The 22,580-nt window shown below is 62.3% G+C and overlaps 1 protein-coding gene across 15 annotated transcripts in view; it reads left to right on the top strand.

The window, feature by feature from the left end:
* Positions 1–22,580, top strand: part of PKD1 (polycystin 1, transient receptor potential channel interacting) — a 47,789-nt gene that overhangs the window by 23,654 nt on the left and 1,555 nt on the right. For 6 of the 15 annotated variants that reach the window (XM_045381410.2, XM_045381409.3, XM_045381405.2 and 3 more), the window contains 32 exons: positions 59–192; positions 671–4,290; positions 4,510–4,659; positions 5,586–5,729; positions 5,857–6,136; positions 6,226–6,439; positions 6,506–6,665; positions 7,027–7,179; positions 7,716–7,860; positions 8,481–9,101; positions 9,375–9,531; positions 9,707–9,959; positions 10,084–10,279; positions 11,767–11,937; positions 12,024–12,167; positions 12,261–12,471; positions 12,562–12,688; positions 14,392–14,508; positions 14,596–14,648; positions 14,873–15,054; positions 15,114–15,225; positions 18,567–18,685; positions 18,764–18,966; positions 19,039–19,233; positions 19,673–19,812; positions 20,178–20,290; positions 20,578–20,719; positions 20,860–20,985; positions 21,169–21,343; positions 21,689–21,979; positions 22,054–22,188; positions 22,267–22,572. In XM_045381410.2, the coding sequence (XP_045237345.2) occupies positions 59–192; positions 671–4,290; positions 4,510–4,659; positions 5,586–5,729; positions 5,857–6,136; positions 6,226–6,439; positions 6,506–6,665; positions 7,027–7,179; positions 7,716–7,860; positions 8,481–9,101; positions 9,375–9,531; positions 9,707–9,959; positions 10,084–10,279; positions 11,767–11,937; positions 12,024–12,167; positions 12,261–12,471; positions 12,562–12,688; positions 14,392–14,508; positions 14,596–14,648; positions 14,873–15,054; positions 15,114–15,225; positions 18,567–18,685; positions 18,764–18,966; positions 19,039–19,233; positions 19,673–19,812; positions 20,178–20,290; positions 20,578–20,719; positions 20,860–20,985; positions 21,169–21,343; positions 21,689–21,979; positions 22,054–22,188; positions 22,267–22,572 (9,289 nt within the window). Of the gene's footprint in view, positions 1–58; positions 193–670; positions 4,291–4,509; positions 4,660–5,585; positions 5,730–5,856; positions 6,137–6,225; positions 6,440–6,505; positions 6,666–7,026; positions 7,180–7,715; positions 7,861–8,480; positions 9,102–9,374; positions 9,532–9,706; positions 9,960–10,083; positions 10,280–11,766; positions 11,938–12,023; positions 12,168–12,260; positions 12,472–12,561; positions 12,689–14,391; positions 14,509–14,595; positions 14,649–14,872; positions 15,055–15,113; positions 15,226–18,566; positions 18,686–18,763; positions 18,967–19,038; positions 19,234–19,672; positions 19,813–20,177; positions 20,291–20,577; positions 20,720–20,859; positions 20,986–21,168; positions 21,344–21,688; positions 21,980–22,053; positions 22,189–22,266; positions 22,573–22,580 lie in introns of those variants that run through there. The other 9 variants (XM_074028539.1, XM_045381408.2, XM_074028538.1 and 6 more) reach the window with 7 other exon arrangements.

Raw genomic sequence — 22,580 nt, 5'->3', positions numbered from 1 at the left:
GCCCTGCCACCGCGCACCCCTGTCCTGGTCCACTCACTGCCTCCCACCGCCCTGGCAGGTGGACCTTTGGGGATGGGGAGCAGGCCCTCCGCCAGTTCCACCCTCCGTACAACGAGTCCTTCCCGGTTCCAGACCCCTCAGTGGCCCAGGTGCTGGTGGAGCACAATGTTACGCACACCTACGCTGCCCCAGGTGAGGGATGAGGGGGTGAGAGGGCTGCTGCCTTTCAGGCCCTGAGCATGGGCACCTCCCAACCCCCCAGTCAAGCTGCCCCCCTTCCTCCCCAGCAGTCCCCCTTCCTCCCCAGCAGCCCTCACTGTGACTCCACCTGGGCTGATGGCTTAGGCTCTTACTGGGGTGAGGAAGGGGCCACGCATCGGGGGGAGTGGACGGGGAAGCTGGGCCCCCTGAACTGCCCCCTGGGCCTGGCTCTTGTTGCTCTGCTGCCCTGAGAGCAGCTGCACTTGGAGGTGGCACTGTCCTCACCTGGCAGCTCTCAGTGCTGCCGCACCTGTGCTCCATCCCGCACGTGGCCTGGGAGCCTGGGACCCTTAGGGCTGGGCCGCAGGTGTAGCCGTTCACCCTGGGCTCCTCAGGCGGGAGCTTCTGCCAAGCGGGTAGGGAGCGGGTGGGGGTGCCACGGCCGCCCCACTTGGGCCTATCCCCACAGGTGAGTACATCCTGACCGTGCTGACGTCCAATGCCTTCGAGAACCTGACGCAGCAGGTGCCTGTGAGCGTGCGCGCGGCCCTGCCCTCCATGGCTGTGGGTGTGAGCGACAGTGTCCTGGTGGCCGGCCGGCCCATCACCTTCTACCCGCACCCGTTGCCCTCACCTGGAGGTGTTCTTTACACGTGGGACTTCGGAGACAGCTCCCCTGTCCTGACCCAGAGCCAGCCGACTGCCAACCACACCTACGCCTCGAGGGGCACCTACCGCGTGCACCTGGAGGTCAACAACACAGTGAGCAGCGCGCTGGCCCAGGCGGATGTGCGTGTTTTTGAGGAGCTCCGCGGGCTCAGCGTGAACATGAGCCTGGCCGTGGAGCAGGGAGCCCCCGTGGTGGTCAGCGCTGCGGTGCAGACTGGCGATGACATCACGTGGACCTTCGACATGGGAGACGGCACCATGCTGTCGGGCCCCGAGGACACAGTGGAGCATGTGTACCTGCGGGCGCAGAACTGTACAGTGACCGTGGCTGCGGCCAGCCCTGCCGGCCGCCTGGCCCAGAGCCTGCACGTGCTGGTCTTCGTCCTGGAGGTGCTGCGCATCGAGCCCGCCGCCTGCATCCCCACGCAGCCCGACGCGCGGCTCACGGCCTACGTCACTGGGAACCCGGCCCACTACCTCTTTGACTGGACCTTTGGGGACGGCTCCTCCAACACAACCGTGCGGGGGCGCCCTACGGTGACGCACAACTTCACGCGGAGCGGCACGTTCCCCCTGGCGCTCGTGCTGTCGAGCCCCGTGAACAAGGCGCATTACTTCACCAGCATCTGCGTGGAGCCAGAGGTGGGCAACGTCACCCTGCAGCCAGAGAGGCAGTTTGTGCAGCTCGGGGACGAGGTCCGGCTCGTGGCCTGTGTCTGGCCCCCATTCCCCTACCGGTACGCCTGGGACTTTGGCACCGAGGAAGCCGCCCCCACCCGTGCTGGGGTCCCCGAGGTGACATTCACCTACCGAGACCCAGGCTCCTATCTTGTGACAGTCACCGCGTCCAACAACGTCTCTGCTGCCAATGACTCAGCCCTGGTGGAGGTGCAGGAGCCTGTGGTGGTCACGGACATCAAGGTCAACAGCTCCCTCGTGCTGGAGCTGCAGCAGCCGTACCTGTTCTCTGCTGTCGGCCGTGGGCGCCCCGCCAGCTACCTGTGGGATCTGGGGGATGGTGGGCGGCTGGAGGGTCCGGAGGTCACCCACACTTACAACAGCATAGGCGACTTCACCGTCAGGGTGGCCGGCTGGAATGATGTGAGCCGCAGTGAGGCCTGGCTCAATGTGACAGTGAAGCGGCGTGTGCGGGGGCTGGTTGTCAACGCCAGCCGCACGGTGGTGCCCCTGAATGGGAGCGTGAGCTTCAGCACCTCGCTGGAGGCCGGCAGTGATGTGCGCTATTCCTGGGTGCTCTGTGACCGCTGCACACCCATCCCTGGGGGCCCTACCATCTCTTACACCTTCCGCTCCGTGGGCACCTTCAGTATCATCGTCACGGCTGAGAACGAGGTGGGCTCTGCCCAGGACAGCATCTTCGTCTACGTCCTGCAGCTCATAGAGGGGCTGCAGGTAGCGGGCTGTGGCAGCTACTTTCCCACCAACCACACGGCACAGCTACAGGCTGTGGTCAGGGATGGCACCAACGTCTCCTACAGCTGGACCGCTTGGTGGGATAGGGGCCCGGCCCTGGCCGGCAGTGGCAAAGGCTTCTCGCTCACCGCACTCGAGGCTGGCACCTACCACGTGCAGCTGCGGGCCACCAACATGCTGGGCAGCGCCTGGGCCGACTGCACTGTGGACTTCGTGGAGCCTGTGGGGTGGCTGATGGTGACCGCCTCCCCGAACCCAGCTGCCGTCAACACGAGCGTCACCCTCAGTGCCAAGCTGGCTGGTGGCAGTGGTGTCCTGTACACTTGGTCCTTAGAGGAGGGGTTGAGCTGGGAGACCCCTGAGCCATTTACCACCCACAGCTTCCCCACGCCCGGCCTGCACTTGGTCACTGTCACGGCAGGGAACCCGCTGGGCTCAGCCAGCGCCACCGTGGAAGTGGGCGTGCAGGTGCCTGTGAGTGGCCTCAGCATCAGGGCCGGTGAGTCGGGAGGCAGCTTCGTGGCGGCTGGGTCCTCTGTGCCCTTCTGGGGGCAGCTGGCCACAGGCACCAATGTGAGCTGGTGTTGGGCTGTACCCGGCGGCAGCAGCAAGCGTGGCCCTCACGTCACCATGGTCTTCCCGGATGCTGGCACTTTCTCTGTCCAGCTCAACGCCTCCAACGCAGTCAGCTGGGTCTCAGCCACACACAACCTCACGGTGGAGGAGCCCATCGTGGGCCTGGTGCTGTGGGCCAGCAGCAAGGTGGTGGCGCCCGGGCAGCTCGTCCATTTTCAGATCCTGCTGGCTGCTGGCTCAGCCGTCACCTTCCGCCTGCAGGTCGGTGGGGCCAGCCCGGCGGTGCTCCCCGGGCCCCGTTTCTCCCACAGCTTCCCCCGTGTTGGAGACCACGTGGTGAGCGTGCAGGGTGAAAACCACGTGAGCTGGGCCCAGGCGCAGGTGCGCATCGTGGTGCTGGAGGCTGTGAGTGGGCTGCAGGTGCCCAACTGCTGCGAGCCTGGCATCGCCACAGGCACCGAGAGGAATTTCACAGCCCGTGTGCAGCGCGGTTCTCGGGTCGCCTACGCCTGGTACTTCTCGCTGCAGAAGGTCCAGGGCGACTCGCTGGTCATCTTGTCGGGCCGCGACGTCACCTACACGCCCGTGGCTGCGGGGCTGTTGGAGATCCAGGTGCGCGCCTTCAATGCTCTGGGCAGCGAGAACCGCACGCTGGTGCTGGAGGTCCAGGACGCCGTCCAGTATGTGGCCCTGCGGAGCGGCCCCTGCTTCACCAACCGCTCGGCGTGGTTTGAGGCTGCCACCAGCCCCAGCCCCCGGCGTGTGGCCTACCACTGGGACTTTGGGGACGGGGCCCCGGGGCAGGACACAGATGAGCCCCGGGCCGAGCACTGCTACCTGAGGCCCGGGGACTACCGCGTGCAGGTGAACGCTTCCAACCTCGTGAGCTTCTTCGTGGCGCAGGCCACGGTGACTGTCCAGGTGCTGGCGTGCCGGGAGCCAGAGGTGGACGTGGTCCTGCCCCTGCAGGTGCTGATGCGGCGCTCACAGCGCAACTACCTGGAGGCCCACGTTGACCTGCGTGACTGCGTCACCTACCAGACCGAGTACCGCTGGGAGGTGTACCGCACTGCCAGCTGCCAGCGGCCGGGGCGCCCAACCCGTGTGGCCTTGCCTGGCGTGGACGTGAGCCGGCCTCAGCTGGTGCTGCCACGGCTGGCGCTGCCTGTGGGGCACTACTGCTTTGTGTTTGTCGTGTCATTTGGGGACACGCCACTGGCACGGAGCATCCAGGCCAACGTGACGGTGGCCCCCGAGCGGCTGGTGCCCATCATTGAGGGTGGCTCGTACCGCGTGTGGTCAGACACACAGGACCTGGTGCTGGATGGGAGCGAGTCCTACGACCCCAACCTGGAGGATGGCGACCAGACACCACTCAGTTTCCACTGGGCCTGTGTGGCTTCGACACAGGTCAGTGCGTTGCAGGGCCGTCCTCCCTGCCCTTCACCCACCCATGCCCACAAGCCCAGAGAACACCCATCACACCACCAGGGCTGGCCCGTCCTCAGTGCCTGGCGGGCCCCATCCCAGCATGGGGAGAGGATCTCCCGAGCTGTCCCTTGGGCTGGGCTCTGCTTTGAGGCTGGGTGGGGCTCTCATGCCGCGCCGCCCCTTGTTCTTGGCCTGCAGAGGGAGGCTGGTGGGTGTGCCCTGAACTTCGGGCCCCGCGGGAGCAGCGTGGTCACCATTCCACGGGAACGGCTGGCAGCCGGTGTGGAGTACACCTTCAGCCTCACCGTGTGGAAGGCCGGCCGCAAGGAGGAGGCCACCAACCAGACAGTAGGTGCCACCCGCCCCTCGGTCACACGCCTCAGCCCAGCATCCCTGCTCATCCGCTGTTTTCCGTATTTTAGTGCTCGCAGAGGCCGTACGCTCTCTCCTAACTTTGTTTTTGATACAAATTCTATTTAACACAACAGCCTGCTTCTGCTTTGCTTCTTTCCAAACCTATCACAGCTCCATGTACAATCTTCAAGCTACACACGCTCTAGTAATTGGTAAAAGCCACATAGTCCCCCAACACCACCAACCAAAGAGCCCCTTCCTACCCCGGAGGCAGCCACTGTCCCCAGCCCATGTCCCTGTTCCTGGATGCAGTGGGCCGGTTCTCACCCTCATGCTCCTGTCTCTGGACCAGCCGGGAGGCTTGGTGACCCTGAGCCCATGGCAGCCGCTCCTGCTGCTGTCAGGTGGGGCCTGCTGGTGCTCCAGAGCAGATGTCTGTTCCCCAGGCCCTGCTTTCTTCAGCTGGCCTGATTGGGAGCCTGCCCAGAGGGGTCGTCTGAGGGGAGGGCGTGGGAGCAGGTTCCATCCCGACTCAGCCTCCTGACCCAGGCCCCGGCCCAGGGCTGCAGGAATCTGAGAGTCAGGCCTGCGTGGGAACTGTGGTCCTCACGCCCATATGTACGTCCCTTCCCACATGCACCCCTCAGGGGCCCTCAGCATTGCCTGCCTGTTGCCAGGCTCCAGCTGGGTCCAGGACGCCAGAACACACACCCTGATGTCCTCTGTGCTATGTACGCCCTTCCGCCACCCGGGTTGGGAGGTGAAAAACCGGATAAGTATCCTGGGAGGGGCTGAGCTCACAGGCGGTGGCCAGGCCCCTGGGAAACCTGGAGTTTGGGAGCAGCATTTTCCACGGGTCCCCCAGACCTTCCAGCAGGCCGAGTAGACCTGTGTCGGAGGTCACCCCACTCCATCCCCAGGTGCTGATCCGGCGTGGTCAGGTGCCCATTGTGTCCTTGGAGTGCGTGTCCTGCAAGGCACAGGCTGTGTACGAAGTGAGCCGCAGCTCCTACGTGTACCTGGAGGGCCGCTGCCTCAACTGCAGCAGTGGCTCCAAGCGAGGGGTGAGTGTTGCCCAGGGCGTGTGCGGGGTGGGGGTGGGTCCCATGGCCGAGGGGGCGGGACCTGCAGGCAGAAGCGGGGCTGACAGGGCAGAGGGTTCCGCCCCCTCACCACCCCTCCTGCCTGCAGCGCTGGGCGGCACGTACCTTCAGCAACAAGACGCTGGTGCTGGATGAGACCACCACCTCCACGGGCAGCGCAGGCATGCGTCTGGTGCTGCGGCGGGGCGTGCTGCGGGACGGCGAGGGATACACCTTCACGCTCACGGTGCTGGGCCACTCTGGCGAAGAGGAGGGCTGTGCCTCCATCCGCCTGTCCCCCAACCGCCCGCCGTTGGGGGGCTCGTGCCGCCTCTTCCCGCTGGGCAACGTGCACGCCCTCACCACCAAGGTGCACTTCGAATGCACAGGTGAGTGCAGGCCTGCGTGGGGGGCGCGGTGGGATCCCCCGACTCTGTGATGCTGCGGAGCCCTCCCGTGATGCTGTGGGGTCCCTCAGGCTGGCATGACGCGGAGGATGCCGGCGCCCCACTGGTGTATGCCCTGCTGCTGCGGCGCTGTCGCCAGGGCCACTGTGAGGAGTTCTGTGTCTACAAGGGCAGCCTCTCCAGCTACGGAGCCGTGCTGCCCCCGGGTTTCAGGCCACACTTCGAGGTGGACCTGGCCGTGGTGGTGCAGGACCAGCTGGGAGCCGCTGTGGTCGCCCTCAACAGGTGAGCCAGGCCGTGGGAGGGCGCCCCTGAGACTGCCACGTGCTCACTACCCCCCTCCACTCGCAGGTCTCTGGCCATCGCCCTCCCAGAGCCCAGCGGCGGCACAACGGGGCTTACAGTCTGGCTGCATGGGCTCACGGCCAGTGTGCTCCCAGGGCTGCTGCGGCAGGCCGACCCCCAACATGTCATCGAGTACTCCCTGGCCCTGGTCACTGTGCTGAATGAGGTGAGTGCAGCCTGGGAGGGAACCTCGTATCTGCCGCACGCGTGCTGGGCCCCTGCCTGGAGCCTTGCGGAGGGCTCACCCCGGGCCCCACAGACAAATCCCAGTGACCCTGAAGCAGTACCCTCTGCTCTCAGCAGCCACCCTCCCCTGTGCCTGCTTTCCACAACGCGCCCCCTGCTCCCAGGACGGCCCCTGTGTTTACCCTGTTTTGTCCATGAAGAAACAGCTCAGTGTCATGGGTCAGTGCCCACATGACACAGCACCCAGCGCATAACTGCACCCCAGGAGTGGTGGGCACATGCCGGCCTCCTGCCGGCCTCCTGCCCTGCTGACAGCTTGCTGTGCCCCCTGCCTGCCCCAGTATGAGCAGGCCCTGGATGTGGCGGCAGAGCCCGAGCACGAGCGGCAGCGCCGAGCCCAGATACGCAAGAACGTCACGCAGACCCTGGTGTCCCTGCGGGTCCACACTGTGGATGACATCCAGCAGATCGCTGCTGCACTGGCCCAGTCCATGGTAGGACGGCCCCGCGTGCCCACCCCACCCCACATGCCTGCCAGGGCACTGGGTTCAGCCCACCAGGGTGGACGGGCAGCTTGGCCGAGGAGCTGAGCCTCCCAGCCTGGGCTCCTTCCTGCCGTGACGTTTCTTGGTCTCTGACCTGCCTCAGCAGCCTCAGCCGTTCTGCTGTCCTGCATGAACCCAGGGTGCCTTTCAGGGGACCCAGGGTGTAAAGAGGGGCCCAGTTGTGGGGAGGGGCTGGGAAGATGCTGCTCTATGCCCTCCCCTCCTCCCCTCTCCCCCTTCTCTCTGACTCGTGTGAAGAGGTGCCCTGTGTGGCCGGTGGGCTGCATCACGTGGGCCCCGAGTAGAAGCCCTGGGTCAGGTGGAGCCCCAGAAGATGCTTAGCGGGGAGGCTGTGGGGGTCCAGTCAGGCGGGCTCTCCAGCTGCAGGGCTGGGGGTAGGAGCCAGGTGAGGACACACGTAGAGAGGAGGGTGTGTGCAAGGAGTGGGCCTAGGAGCGGGGCTGGACACTGTCGGCTCCACACAGGGTCCCAGCAGGGAGCTCGTATGCCGCTCATGCCTGAAGCAGACGCTGCACAAGCTGGAGGCCATGATGCGCATCCTGCAGGCAGAGACCACTGCAGGCACCGTGACGCCCACCGCCATCGGAGACAGCATCCTCAACATCACAGGTGCTGCTGCCTGTGCCCCACGCTGTCCCACACCATCTCTCCGCCCCACACCACCCTTTTCTCCGCCCCACACCACCCTTTTCTCCGCCTCCCTCCTCCCCCCAACCACCTCGCCCTCGCCCCATCCCATCTTTGTCCCCCTCCCCTTTCCCTGATTCCTATCCTCATCCCCCTCCCCAATTCCCATTCTCCTCCCCCTCCCCCTTCCCTATCCCATCCCTTTTTTCCATCTCTCTCCCCTTTCTCCATTCCCCCATCCTCCCCCTCCCCTTGTCCATTCCATTCCCCTTATCCCCCTTTCCCTCCCTTTGTCCCTGCTCCTCCCTCTCCCTTTTCTCCTCCCTCTACCCTTTTCCTTCCTTCTTCCTCCCTCTCCCTATCATCTCCCTCACCCTCATCCTCATCCCTATCCCCTTCCCCCTCCCCATCTCCCACCCTCTCTCCAGTTTCCCCCTTCCTTCTGCCTGCACCTCCCTCTCTGCCCCGTCAGGTTCCCCCTTTTTCCCAGCCCCCACCCTCTGGCTCGCCCTTTCTCCTAGCCCCCATTTTCCGGCTCCCCTTTCTGCCTGCCCCCACCCTCTGCCTCCCTCTCCCTGCACTGACCTTACACCTGTCTGCAGGCGACCTCATCCACCTGGCCAGCTCGGACGTGTGGGGGCCACAGCCCTCAGAGTTAGGGGCCGAGTCACCATCACGGATGGTGGCGTCCCAGGCCTACAACCTGACCTCCGCCCTCATGCGCATCCTCATGCGCTCCCGCGTCCTCAACGAGGAGCCCCTGACGCTGGCGGGTGAGGAGATTGTGGCCCAGGGCAAGCGCTCAGACCCGCGGAGCCTCCTGTGCTATGGTGGTGCCCCAGGGCCTGGCTGCCACTTCTCCATCCCTGAGGCCTTCAGCGGGGCCCTGGCCAACCTCAGCGATGTGGTGCAGCTCATCTTTCTGGTGGACTCCAATCCCTTTCCCTTCGGCTATATCAGCAACTACACCGTCTCCACCAAAGTGGCCTCAATGGCGTTCCAGACACAGGCCGGGGCCCAGATCCCCATTGAGCGGCTGGCCTCAGAGCGCGCCATCACTGTGAAGGTGCCCAACAACTCAGACTGGGCTGCCAGGGGCCACCGCAGCTCCGCCGACTCCGTTGTGGTCCAGCCCCAGGCCTCCGTCAGTGCTGTGGTCACCCTGGACAGCAGCAACCCTGCGGCCGGGCTGCACCTGCAGCTCAACTATACGCTGCTGGACGGTGCGTGCAGCGGGCGGGGCGCACGCGGCCCCCTGGCCTCGTTCTTGAGGGGAAGGCATTTCTCATAGTGCCTGCCTGGGTGTTTCTGGTGAAATCTGCTCTCTGCTTTGTGGACTGCTGGGGGCCACGGAGAAGCAGGTGCCAGCTCTGGCGCAGAGGCTCCTGTGGCCTTTCAGGCCCATGGCAGCAGGCGGACTCAGGAGGGCTGTCGCGCGTGTCCCCCGGGTGGTTGAGCTTCCTGGTGGGCGTCTGACCTGCATGTGCTGCCCCCAGGCCGCTACCTGTCTGAGGAACCTGAGCCCTACCTGGCAGTCTACCTGCACTCAGAGCCCCGGCCCAATGAGCACAACTGCTCAGCCAGCAGGAGGATCCGCCCAGAGTCACTGGAGGGTGCCGACCACCGGCCCTATACCTTCTTCATTGCCCCGGGGTGAGATCTGTGGGCTGGCCTGGCAGGGCAGGGCGTCATGGGTCAGCTTTGCCCGGGTTGCTGGCCCTATGGGAACAGCAAGCAGTGAGGGGACTGGACCGGGCATGGACTCTGGGCCCCTGACATCTGACCTGGCGGAACCTGGGCTCAGTTCCACTGCCCCTTCCTCGCCCAGGACTGGAGACCAGGCGGGGAGTTACCATCTGAACCTCACCAGCCACTTCCGCTGGTCGGCGCTGAAGGTGTCCGTGGGCCTGTACACGTCCCTGTGCCAGTACTTCAGCGAGGAGAACATGGTGTGGCGGACAGAGGGGCTGTTGCCCCTGGAGGAGACCTCACCCCACCAGGCCGTCTGCCTCACCCGCCACCTCACCGCCTTCGGTGCCAGCCTCTTCGTGCCCCCAAGCCATGTCCACTTCGTCTTTCCTGTGAGTGGCCCCGTGCTCCTGGGAGCCTTCGAAGGGTTGAGGAGGGCCTGGGTGGGCTCAGCTCTATCTCGAGAAGGCGCCGTGTGCACGTGACCTCCTGGGCCTGGCGGCTGTGTCCTCACAGGAGCCGACAGCGGGTGTAAACTACATCGTCATGCTGACATGCGCTGTGTGCCTGGTGACCTACGCGGTCATGGCCGCCATCCTGCACAAGCTGGACCAGCTGGATGCCAGCCGAGGCCGCGCCATCCCCTTCTGTGGGCAGCGGGGCCGTTTCAAGTACGAGATCCTCGTCAAGACAGGCTGGGGCCGGGGCTCAGGTGAGAGAGAGCGCAGCGGGGTGGCAGGGCCTCCCCTGCTCTCACTGGCTGTGCGGGTTGCACCCTCTGGGAGTGAGTCTCGTCGCAGGCGTCAGAACAAGGCAGTGTTTGCAGTGCTGTGTGAAGGGCTCATGTGTTAATCCTGGGAATGACCTCATGGGCACTCACTGTCCCTGAGAACTAGGACAGCTCCCAGCTGGAAGTAGGTGCCAGTCAGTCAGGGTGGGCAGCCTACGTTTTGCATAGCAGCATGGCCCCACAAGTGACATGAGCTCAGTCTGTGCAGAGGTGAGCATTGCTACCACTGCAGGAGACTGCGTCTACCCACGATCCTGACTGCATAGCTCGTCTCTCAGACAGAGAGCCTCCCCGTGGCTGTTTCTTCAATAACCTTTTTGTTTTTGTTTGTTTTTGTTTTTTTTGGAGATGGAGTCTTGCTCTGTTGTCCAGGCTGGAATGCAGTGGCGTGATCTTGGCTCACTGCAACTTCCAGCTCCTGGGTTTAAGCGATTCCCCTGCCTCAGCCTCCTGAGTAGCTGGGACTACAGGCGCCCGCCACCACACTCAGCTAATTTTTCACCATGTCAGCCAGGCAGGTCTCAAACTCCTGACCTCAGGTGATCCGCCTGCCTCGGCCTGCCAAAGTGCTGGGATGACAGGCATGAGCCACCACACCCAGCTGTGTTCCCATTTTTTATGTCAGTGCTGTGGTTTCATCTTTGTTGGCCAGTTCTTTGTTTTGATTACCTACTTTTTAAAACTGTTAGCCGGGCACGGTGGCTCACGCCTGTAATCCCAGCACTTTGGGAGGCCGAGGCAGGCAGATCACAAGGTCAGGAGATGGAGACCATCCTGGCTAACACAGTGAAAGCCTGTTTCTACTAAAAAATACAAAACATCATCTGGGCGTGGTGGCGGGCGCCTGTAGTCCCAGGTCCTCGGGAGACTGAGGCAGGAGAATGGTGTGAACCCGGGAGGTGGAGCTTGCAGTGAGCTGAGATCACACCGCTGCACTCCAGCCTGGGCAACAGAGCAAGACTCTGTCTCAAAAAAAAAAAAAAGAAAAAAAACTGTCACCTGGGTCTGTCACTGGGAGAGAAGGAGGGGACAGGGCTTCATGCTTTGTAGTCTGTGCATGAAGTGAGGAACGGGTATGTGGTGCAGGTCACTGGTTGTGGTGTGACAGGCGTGGACGGGTGTGCAGGGGTGGTCACTGGTTGTGGTGTGGACTGAGATGTGTGCAGCCGTGTTTGCATGTCACAAGTTACAGTTCTCTCCGTGTAATTTAATTATGTCCTTGCGGCCTTGCTGTTTATTGGACAATCTGCAGTAACCACAGCCCCTCATGTGTGGCAGAGCCGTGTAAAGCCGGGACTGCCCATGTGGCATCTTGAGTGCACAGAGGCCAAAGCTGGGACAACTTGCCTGGGATGCCACACGTGTTGGGCAGCAGACTGAGCCTCCCACCCCTCCCTCTTGCTCCCCAGGTACCACGGCCCACGTGGGTATTATGCTGTATGGGGTGGACAGCCGGAGCGGCCACCGGCACCTGGACGGTGACAGAGCCTTCCACCGCAACAGCCTGGACATCTTCCAGATCGCCACCCCGCACAGCCTGGGCAGCGTGTGGAAGATCCGAGTGTGGCACGACAACAAAGGTCTGTGCGGACCCTGCGGAGCTCTGCCTCTCTGCCCCCGCATTGGGGTGCCCTGCGAGCCTGACCTCCCTCCCGCACCTCTGCAGGGCTCAGCCCCGCCTGGTTTCTGCAGCACGTCATCGTCAGGGACCTGCAGACAGCCCACAGCGCCTTTTTCCTGGTCAATGACTGGCTGTCGGTGGAGACGGAGGCCAACGGGGGCCTGGTGGAGAAGGAGGTGCTGGTGGCGAGTAAGGCCTGGTTCCATGTTCCTGCTGTGTGGGAGGTTGGGCGGGGTGGTCCTGCCTCACGGCCTCCTGCAGCTGGGCCCTCCCTGCCCCCAGGCGACGCAGCCCTGTTGCGCTTCCGGCGCCTGCTGGTGGCTGAGCTGCAGCGCGGCTTCTTTGACAAGCACATCTGGCTCTCCATATGGGACCGGCCACCTCGCAGCCGCTTCACCCGCATCCAGAGGGCCACCTGCTGTGTCGTCCTCATCTGCCTCTTCCTGGGCGCCAACGCCGTGTGGTACGGGGCTGTTGGAGACTCTACCTACAGGTGGGTGCCATAGGGGTGGGGACAGCCTCTTCCTGCCCAGCCCTTCCTGCCCCTCAGCCTCACCTGTGTGGTCTCCTCTCCTCCACACAGCGCGGGGCGTGTGTCCAGGCTGCGCCCGCTGAGTGTCGACACAGTTGCTGTTGGCCTGGTGTCCAGCGTGATTGTCTATCCCATCTACCTGGCCGTCCTCTTTCTCTTCCGGATGTCCCGGAGCAAGGTGGGCTGGGGCTGGGGACCCGGGAGTACTGGGAATGGAGCCTGGGCCTCGGCACCACGCCCAGGGCCACTCTCCAGTACTGCAGCCAGAGGGAAAGGTGCCCGCCAAAGGCTGGCTCTCGGGAAGGGTCAACACAGTTGAGCAGCCTTAGCTAGACTGACCAGGGAGAAAGAGAGAAGACTCAGATGCCAGAATCATGAAGAACGAGGGCACTTCACTGCCCAACCCTGCCGACATTAACAGAACCTAAGCACATGGTACGGACAACTGCACAGCAGCACACCAGATAACTCAGAAGAAGCGAGCTCACAGCTGCACACGCTTCTGAAACGCTCTTCAGGCCGGGCGCGGTGGCTCAAGCCTGTAATCCCAGCACTTTGGGAGGCCGAGACGGGTGGATCACGAGGTCAGGAGATCGAGACCATCCTGGCGAACACCGTGAAACCCCGTCTCAACTAAAAAATACAAAAAACTAGCCGGGCGAGGTGGCGGGCGCCTGTAGTCCCAGCTACTCGGGAGGCTGAGGCAGGAGAATGGCGCAAACCTGGGAGGCGGAGCTTGCAGTGAGCTGAGATCCGGCCACTGCACTCCAGCCCGGGCTACAGAGCGAGACTCCGCCTCAAAAAAAAAAAAAAAAAAAAAAAAAAAAAAAGAAGAAAATCTCAGTACATCTACAGCAAGTGAAGAGGCCGAGTTAGTCCCTTAGAAACCTCCCGCTGGCCGGACGTGGTGGCTCACGCCTGTAATCCCAACACTTCAGGAGGCTGAGGTGGGCGGATCTGAGTCCAGGAGTTTGAGACCAGCCTGGGCAACCTAGCAAGACCCCATCTGTATAAAACATTAAAAAAAAAAAAATTTCCCACAAAGAGAAGCCCAGGCTCAGAGCCTTCAGTATATAATTCTTCTAAACAGTTGAAGAAGAATTAACACCAATCCTTCAGACTCTTTCCGAGAAATACATCAGGTGGGAACTCTTCCCATTCATACAGAAATGGTAGGCTGCACCCTTTAGGAATACACACATGGGGGTCCTCAACAGGTCACATGCAGACCAACCCCAGCAGCACACAAGAGAAGGCACGTGTGCCACGACCAGGAGGGGTTGCTCCTGAGTCCATGGCAGGAACCGGAGGCCACATGTGGCTGCTCATATTTAAGTTAATTAAAATGAAATGATGGCCGGGCATGGTGGCTCACACCTGTAATCCCAGCACTTTGGGAGGCCGAGGCCAGCAGATCACTTGAAGTCAGGAGTTCAAGACCAGCCTGGCCAACACGGTGAAACCCCATCTCTGCTAAAAATACAAAAAATTAGCTGGGTATCGTGGCAGGCGCCTATAATCGCAGCTACTCAGGAGGCTGAGGCAGGACAATCGCCTGAATGTGGGAGGTGAAGGTTGCAGTGAGCTGAGATTGTGCCACTGCGCTGCAGCCTGGGTGACAGAGCGAGACTCCGTCTAAAAATAATACATGAAATTTAAAACTCTGTTCCTTAGCTGCACCAGTCGCCTGTCAAGTGCTCAGTGGCACACGTTGCAAGGGGCTGCCATCACGGACAGTGCAGATGTCACATATATCCACCATTCTAGAACATTCTGTCAGATGGCACTGGGCTCTGCCCTGTCTGCTGAGGAGGTGGCTTCTCGTCCCTGTCCTGAGCAGGTCTGAGCTGCTGCCCGCTGACCACTGCCCTTGTCCTGCAGGTGGCTGGGGGCCTGAGCCCCACGCCTGCCAGGCAGCAGGTACTGGACATCGACAGCTGCCTGGACTCATCCGTGCTGGACAGCTCCTTCCTCACGTTCTCGGGGCTCCACGCTGAGGTGAGGGCTCCACTGGGGGTCCCAGGCTGGGCTGGGGGTCCTGCCACCTTGGGGCAGCTTGGACTCAAGACATTGTGCACCTCTTAGCAGGCCTTTGCAGGACAGATGAAGAGTGACTTATTTCTGGATGATTCTAAGAGGTGGGTTCCCTAGAGCATCCTTGAGCCCTGGTGCAGGTCACTGTGTCTGGAGTGCCGGGGGTGTGCGGGCTGCATGTCCTTGCTGGGTGCCTGTGGCTCCATGTGGTCACACTGCCTGGGAGCGGGTTTGCTCAGAAGCCCAGCATGTGCATGCGTGACTGGACGGGGGTGCGGTGCGTGGGTGACACATCCCCTGGCACCTTGCTGACCCACACCACTTGCAGCCTGGTGTGCTGGCCCTCCAGCGAGGGAACGCTCAGTTGGCCGGACCTGCTCAGCGACCCGTCCATTGTGGGCAGCAACCCGCGGCAGCTGGCACGGGACCAGGCGGGCCATGGGCTGGGCCCAGAGGAGGACAGCTTCTCCCTGGCCAGCCCCTACTCGCCTGCGAAATCCTCAGCATCAGGTGAGCTGGGGTGAGAGGAGGGGGCTCTGAAGCTCACCTGCGCAGCTGGGCCCACCCAGTGCCTCCTGTGTCTCTAGATGAAGACCTGATCCAGCAGGTCCTTGCCAAAGGGGTCAGCAGCCCGGCCCCCACCCAAGACACCCACATGGAAACGGACCTGCTCACCAGCCTGTGAGTGCCCGGCCCTCGGGGGAGGGGTGATGTCGGAGGAGGGGCCGGGACTCAGGCCAGGCAGCCGTGGTCCCTGGGGTGGGTGGGGTGGGCTGGGGGCTGTGGTTGCACCACTTCACTTCTCTGAGCCTTCCGTTTCTTGTCTGTGGAAAGAGTCTCATAGGATCCTCCAGGGCGTGAGAACCTTCCCTCTAGGGAGGGAGCAGGTGCATGGGGCTTTGGAGGAGCAGAAAGGCTCCTGTGTGAGGCTGGCCGGAGCCACATTTTTATTTTGGTCTCAGAGCAGTGAGAAATTATGGGTGGGTTTTTAAATACCCCATTTTTTTCTTTTTGAGACCATTTTTGATTATTTGTATTTTAAAGAATTTCTTGGCTGGGCGCAGTGGCTCATGCCTGTAATCCCAGCACTTTGAGAGGCCGAGGTGAGCGGATCACCTGAGGTCAGCAGTTCGAGACCAGCCTGGCCAAGATGGCGAAACCCCGTCTTTACTAAAAATACAAAAAATTAGCCAGGCATGGTGGCGGGTGCCTGTAGTCCCAGCTACTCAGGAGACTGAAGCAGGATAATCGGTTGAACCTGGGAGGTAGAGGTTGTAGTGAGCTGAGATTGCGCCACTGTACTTCAGCGTGGGCGACAGAGTGTAACTCTGTCTTTAAAAAAAAAAAAAAAAAGGACTGTGCGCGGTGGCTCATGTTTGTAATCCCAACACTTTGTGAGACTGAGGCAGGCAGAGCACCTGGGCTTGGGAGTTCAAGACCAGCCTGACCAACATGGAGAAACCCCATCTTTACTAAAAGTACAGAATTAGCTGGGCATAGTGGCTCACGCCTGTAATCCCAGCACTTTGGGAGGCCAAGGTGGGCAGATCACCTGAGGTCAGGAGTTCGAGACCAGCCTGGCCAACATGGCAAAACCCCATCTCTGCTAAAAATACAAAATATTAGCCAAGCGTGGTGGCGGGCGCCTGTAATCAGGAGAATCGATTGAACCCGGGAGGCTGAGGCTGCAGTGAGCCAAGATTGCGCCATTGCACTCCAGCCTGGGCCACAAAAGAGCGAAGCTCCATCTCAAAAAAAAATTTTTTTTCTCAATTTCTTGGTTGTTTTCCAACCTATCAACAAAGGGTCATATGGAGACCTTGTATGTAGTCATGCGCACCCAGCCTTTGGCAGAGTGCACCACACATGCCTGTGACCCCGGGCTCTGCCGTGCCCTCCTGTGCTCAGGTGCACTGAGGCGCACATGGCCCTGCCGTCACGCTGCAGCTGCCTGCAGGATTCAGTGCGGTGGCACACAGTGCAGGTGCGGAGTCCCGGCGCCACAGGCCACACCACAGGGCCTGCATGAGCAGGGGCTGAGGTGTTTGGGTTTGGGTAACTGCACTCTGAGACATTTGCACAGCGACAGAATTACCTAATGACACATTTCTCAGAACATATCCCTGGCACTAAGTGGTGCGTGGCTTTTCCATTCACGTCTATTTTGATTTCTGTGTTATTCCTTTGAGTGCTTCTCATTGTCAAGCAACTAGGAACTAAAGAGGTATGAACTGCCCCTGGACTCAGACAAAAAGGAAAACTTCCTGATTTACAAAAGGCAGATAACCATGACACGAGGGCATCTTTATGAATAAATTGCCAGTCGGTTTTAAAAATACAGAGTATCGGGAAATCCAGGGGTAGTCACTACCAGCTGACCAGCCCAAGGTATCTCCAGCCCAAAGCTCTTTGTGAAATCCAGATTCATTGCTTCTGCGAGAATTTCTGGTGGCAGCTCAGACTCCACAGCCACACAGCACGTGGCCCTTGCCCTCCCAGCTTTTTCAACCCTTGGCTGTCCCTCGCTCAGACAGTGCTTCGGGCTGACCAGGTCAGAGGCTTGGGTTCATCCTGGACCCCTCTGCATCCTTCCTCACTCCAGCCTCCAGCGCATCCCATGGCTCCTTTCCCAATGCAGAGCATGGCCTTCCCTGTGCCTGGGCCTGCACCCTCTGTCCTGGCGGCACCTCTGCTCTGGCATTCCTGGCCACCCCATGCCTCCCTATCAGCCATTCTCCATCTCTGCCAGCAAGAGCCTGCTCCCCGAGTCAGACCGAGTCATTTGTGTTGCTATAAAGGAATAGTTGAAACTGGGTCATTTTTTATTTTTTGAGACAGAGTCTCACTCTGTCGCCCAAACTGGAGTGCAGTGGCACGATCTCGGCTCACTGCAAACTCTGCCTCCCAGGTTCAAGCAGTTCTCTGCCTCAGCCTCCCAAGTAGCTAGGATTACAGGCGCCCGTCACCACAGCCGGCTAATTTTTGTGTGTGTTTTTAGTAGAGATGGGGTTTCACCATCTTGGCCATGTTGGTCTTGAACTCCTGACCTCATGATCCACCCACCTCGGCCTCCCACAATGCTGGGATTGCAGGTGTGAGCCACTGCGCCTGGCTAAGTTGAGGCTGGGCCATTTTTAAATTTTTTGTAGAGACAGGGTCTCACTGTCTCCAACTCCTGAGCTCAAGTGATCCTCCTTCCTCAGCCGCCTGAAGTGCTGGGATTACAGGCCTGAGCCACCGCGCCCAGCCAAGAGTGCCTTTTATCCTCTGAGAAACAGCAAAACAGCAAGCAGTCAGTGCAGTGCGGCCCCCGGGTCAGGCGGTTCTTTCAGTGATAGGCTGACCAGGGCGCAGGTGCGGGAGAGCGCCCAGGGAGCCTAGGACTCAGCGTGTCGCAGTTGGTTTCGTCCTCCCCCTCGCGCATCTTTGTTGCCTCCATACCTCTTCTCTAGCAGCTCTGGGACTGGGCATGGCAGCATGGTGCCCTGATGCAGTGGCACAGCCTCGGTGGTCATTGGCTCCTGGAAACACAAGCAGATCTCTGGCCCCAGGGAGCCCTGCACACTTGGGATTTGAAAGGCATTTATATGTTTCCTTGTCCAAAAATTAATTTTAGGCCATAAAACTGCATGGGAGAGACACACTGGCCTCTAGATTGTGGAGATGCTCATTGGATAGTCGAGATCCAGTCATAGTTCGCAGGGTTGGGGGGGCCCGTTGCGCCGAGAGGCCGTGTGCGGCTGTAGGGGTGGCTGGTCAGGCTGTGCGCGATGGGTTTATCAGCAGAAAGTGAGTGGGAGAGGGACACAGGCGGACACCTGGCTTTGGCGCCTGGAGTGGCTCCTGGTTCCCTGGCTCCTAGCACCACTCCCACTCTCATTTGGGGTAGGGTCTTCCGTCTCTTTGTGGGGGGACCCCATGACCCGAGAGGCTCAAGAAACTGCCTGCCCAGATTAGCATGGGCTTGGCTGCCACTGCCTGCTGGAGGCTGGAACGAATTCACGGCCCACCATGTCCCCCAGGTCCAGCACTCCTGGGGAGAAGACAGAGACGCTGGAGCTGCAGAGGCTGGGCGAGCTGGGGCCGCCCAGCCCGGGCCTGACCTGGGAACGGCCCCAGGCAGCGAGGCTCTCCAGGACAGGTGCGCTTGCGTAGGCCTGGGATGCCCCCAGCCCCTCCCTGTTAGCTGCCTGTCACAGGTCTGTCTCTGCTTTCCCAGGACTGGTGGAGGGTCCGCGGAAGCGCCTGCTGCCGGCCTGGTGCACCTCCCTGGCCCACGGGCTCAGCCTGCTCCTGGTGGCTGTGGCTGTGGCTGTCTCAGGGTGGGTGGGTGTCGGCTTCCCCCCGGGTGTGAGTGTTGCGTGGCTCTTGTCCAGCACCACCAGCTTCCTGGCTTCATTCCTCGGCTGGGAGCCGCTGAAGGTGAGGGGGCTGTCAGGGGTAGGCTGCAGGCCTTCAACACGGGGGACCCCTCTGAAGCCACCCCCTCCCCAGGTCTTGCTGGAAGCACTGTACTTCTCACTGGTGGCCAAGCGGCTGCACCCTGATGAAGATGACACCCTGGTGGAGAGCCCGGCTGTGACGCCCGTGTGCGCACGTGTGCCACGTGTACGCCCCCCCCACGGCTTTGCACTCTTCCTGGCCAAGGAGGAAGCCCGAAAGGTCAAGAGGCTACACGGCATGCTGCGGGTGAGCCCGGGTGCGGCCTGTGCCACCTCCACCTCCTTTCTCCCACCTCCCACCCATGTATGCGGGACACTGTCGTCCCCCTTTCCTCACCCAGAAGGCCCTTGGGGGTTCAAGGCTCTGCAGCCTCTGCCAGGACTCCCTCCTACCCTATGCCCTCCACTTGCTGCTGCAGTCCCTGCCAGGGCCCAGCTCCAATGCCCACTCCTGTCTCGCCCTGAAGGCCCCTAAGCACCGCTGCAGTGGCCTGTGTGTCTGCCCCCAGGTGGGGTCCTGGGCAGGGTATGTGCTGCCGTTACTTAGCCAGGTAAAGTCTTGGGGCGCCCCCTGCCAGCTCACCTTTCTGCAGCTGCACCTGCCGTAGCTGTGGGGGCCCCAGCTGTGGCCAAAGCCCTGCTGTCACTGGGCTGGCAGGCTGACCACAGGGCCCTCTGTCCACCAGAGCCTCCTGGTGTACATGCTTTTTCTGCTGGTGACGCTGCTGGCCAGCTATGGGGATGCCTCGTGCCATGGGCACGCCTACCGTCTGCAGAGCGCCATCAAGCAGGAACTGCACAGCCGGACCTTCCTGGCCATCACGCGGTACGGGCACCTGGTGTACTGGTCTGTCTCCTGGGCTTTGGTTTTGCCCTTAGTCCAGCTAGATCCAAGGGGACATGTGGAAATATGTAGATACCTTTTTGGTTGCCAGAACTGGAGGTTGGTGCTGCTGGCATCAGTGGGCAGAGGCAAGGGAAACAGCTCCGTGCCCTGCAGTGCACAGGATGGGACCATGACAGAGAACTCTGCCCCAGCACGTCCCCAGGATAAGGCTGAGGAGCCCAGGTCTAGCCGTGGCCAGCAGGGAAGTGGGAGCCATGTTCCCTGGGTCTGTAGTGGCCACTCACTCCAGGCGGGCATAGGGCAGTGGGGGCTGGAGCACGTGACTGTGTCTGGTGCTGTGGCAGGTCTGAGGAGCTCTGGCCATGGATGGCGCACGTGCTGCTGCCCTATGTCCACGGGAACCAGTCCAGCCCAGAGCTGGGGCCTCCACGGCTGCGGCAGGTGCGGCTGCAGGAAGGTGAGCTGGCAGGGGGTGCCCCAAGACTTAAATCCTTCCTCTTGTCCAGAGAGCGGCCTTCAGCAGAACTCTGGCATCAGCTCTGCTCCCTAGCTGTGTGACCTTTGCTCTCTTGACACCGCAGTTTCCTTCTCTGTATAGTAGAGATGGTAACATTGTCTAATTCATGGCTGCTGGGAGGGTTCTCTGGGGTGGTGCGGAACCAGAGCTCAGGCGAGCTGGCCAGCGGGAAGCACGCCTATTGGATTTTGCTGACGCCCTGGTCCCGGCCCGGGACTCTGTTTCAGCACTCTGCCCAGACCCTCCCGGCCCCAGGGTCCACACTTGTTCAGCTGCGGGAGGCTTCAGCACGAGCGACTACGACGTTGGCTGGGAGAGTCCTCACAATGGCTCGGGGACATGGGCTTACTCTGCACCGGATCTGCTGGGGTGAGCAGAGCGAGGGCCCCAGGCGTGTGTGCCGAGGACAAGGGAGTAGTTCTCCAGGAGTGCCCCGGCCTCTTGACCAGCCTGGCTCAGGGGTGCCGGAAGGGCTGGGGTGTGGCACCAACGCCACCCCTCTCCGGCAGGGCATGGTCCTGGGGCTCCTGTGCAGTGTATGACAGCGGGGGCTACGTGCAGGAGCTGGGCCTGAGCCTGGAGGAGAGCCGCGACCGGCTGCGATTCCTGCAGCTGCACAACTGGCTGGACAACAGGTGGGAGCTCCCTCCCCTGCCCTCTCCAGGGTGGCTGCAGTCACCAGCCAAGAGCCCACCCTTACCCCTCAGGCCCCCGCTGGCCTAGGAGGCTTCCACAGCCCCTCAGCCACGCCTGTACTGCGTGGTCCCCAAAGCTTCCGCCCTGCCACCTTCTCCTAGTGACCCGCACCCTCTGCGCAGGAGCCGCGCTGTGTTCGTGGAGCTCACGCGCTACAGCCCGGCCGTGGGGCTGCACGCCGCCGTCACGCTGCGCCTCGAGTTTCCGGCGGCCGGCCGCGCCCTGGCCGCTCTCAGCGTCCGCCCCTTCGCGCTGCGCCGCCTCAGCGCGGGCCTCTCGCTGCCTCTGCTCACCTCGGTACGCCCGCCCCCGGTCAGACCCCGGTCCTCCCACCGGCAGCGTCCCACCCCTCGCAGGACCCCGCCCCGGCAGCGTCCCACCCCGGCAGCGTCCCACCCCTGCAGGGCGACGCCCCCGGCACCGTCCCACCCCTCGCAGGACCCCACCCCGGCAGCGTCCCACCCCTCGCAGGACCACGCCCCCGGCAGCATCCCACCCCTCGCAGGACCACGCCCCCGGCAGCGTCCCACCCCTCGCAGGGCCACGCCCCCGGCAGCACCCCACCCCTCGCAGGACCCCGCCCCCGGCAGCGTCCCACCCCTCGCAGGACCCCGCCCACCCTCCTGACCCCGCCCCTCACAGGTGTGCCTGTTGCTGTTCGCGCTGCACTTCGCCGTGGCCGAGGCCCGTACTTGGCACAGGGAAGGGTGCTGGCATGTGTTGCGACCCAGGGCCTGGGCACGGTGGCTACTGGTGGTGCTGACGGCGGCCACGGCGCTGGTACGCCTCGCCCAGCTGGGCGCCGCCGACCGCCAGTGGACCCGCTTCGTGCGCGGCCGCCCACGCCGCTTCACCAGCTTCGACCAAGTGGCGCAGCTGAGCTCCGCAGCCCGTGGCCTGGCGGCCTCACTGCTTTTCCTGCTCTTGGTCAAGGTAAGGGCGGGGCCGGTGGGCGCGGGGCTGGGCGCAGACCCCAGGTCTGCAAGCTGATGTTCCCTTGTCCGCAGGCCGCTCAGCAGCTACGCTTCGTGCGCCAGTGGTCCGTCTTTGGAAAGACGTTATTCCGGGCTCTGCCTGAGCTCCTGGGGGCCACCTTGGGCCTGGTGGTGCTCGGGGTAGCCTACGCCCAGCTGGCCGTTCTGGTAGGTGACTGCGCGGCCGGGGAGAGCCCCTTAGCTCAGCTCAGCTGCACGCCCTCACTGATGCCGCCTTCCCCGCAGCTCGTGTCCTCCTGCGTGGACTCCCTCTGGAGTGTGGCCCAGGCCTTGCTGGTGCTGTGCTCTGGGACCGGGCTCTCTACCCTGTGTCCTGCCGAGTCCTGGCACCTGTCACCACTGCTGTGTGTGGGGCTCTGGGCGCTGCGGCTGTGGGGCGCCCTACGGCTGGGGGCTGTCATCCTTCGGTGGCGCTACCACGCCCTGCGTGGAGAGCTGTATCGGCCGGCCTGGGAGCCCCAGGACTACGAGATGGTGGAGCTGTTCCTGCGCAGGCTGCGCCTCTGGATGGGCCTCAGCAAGGTCAAGGAGGTGGGTAC

This window comes from Macaca fascicularis, chromosome 20, assembly GCF_037993035.2.
Source record: "Macaca fascicularis isolate 582-1 chromosome 20, T2T-MFA8v1.1".
NCBI lineage: Eukaryota > Metazoa > Chordata > Mammalia > Primates > Cercopithecidae > Macaca > Macaca fascicularis.
The sequence above is the reverse complement of the archived record's forward strand: the minus strand, read 5'-3'. Positions and strand labels throughout refer to the sequence as shown.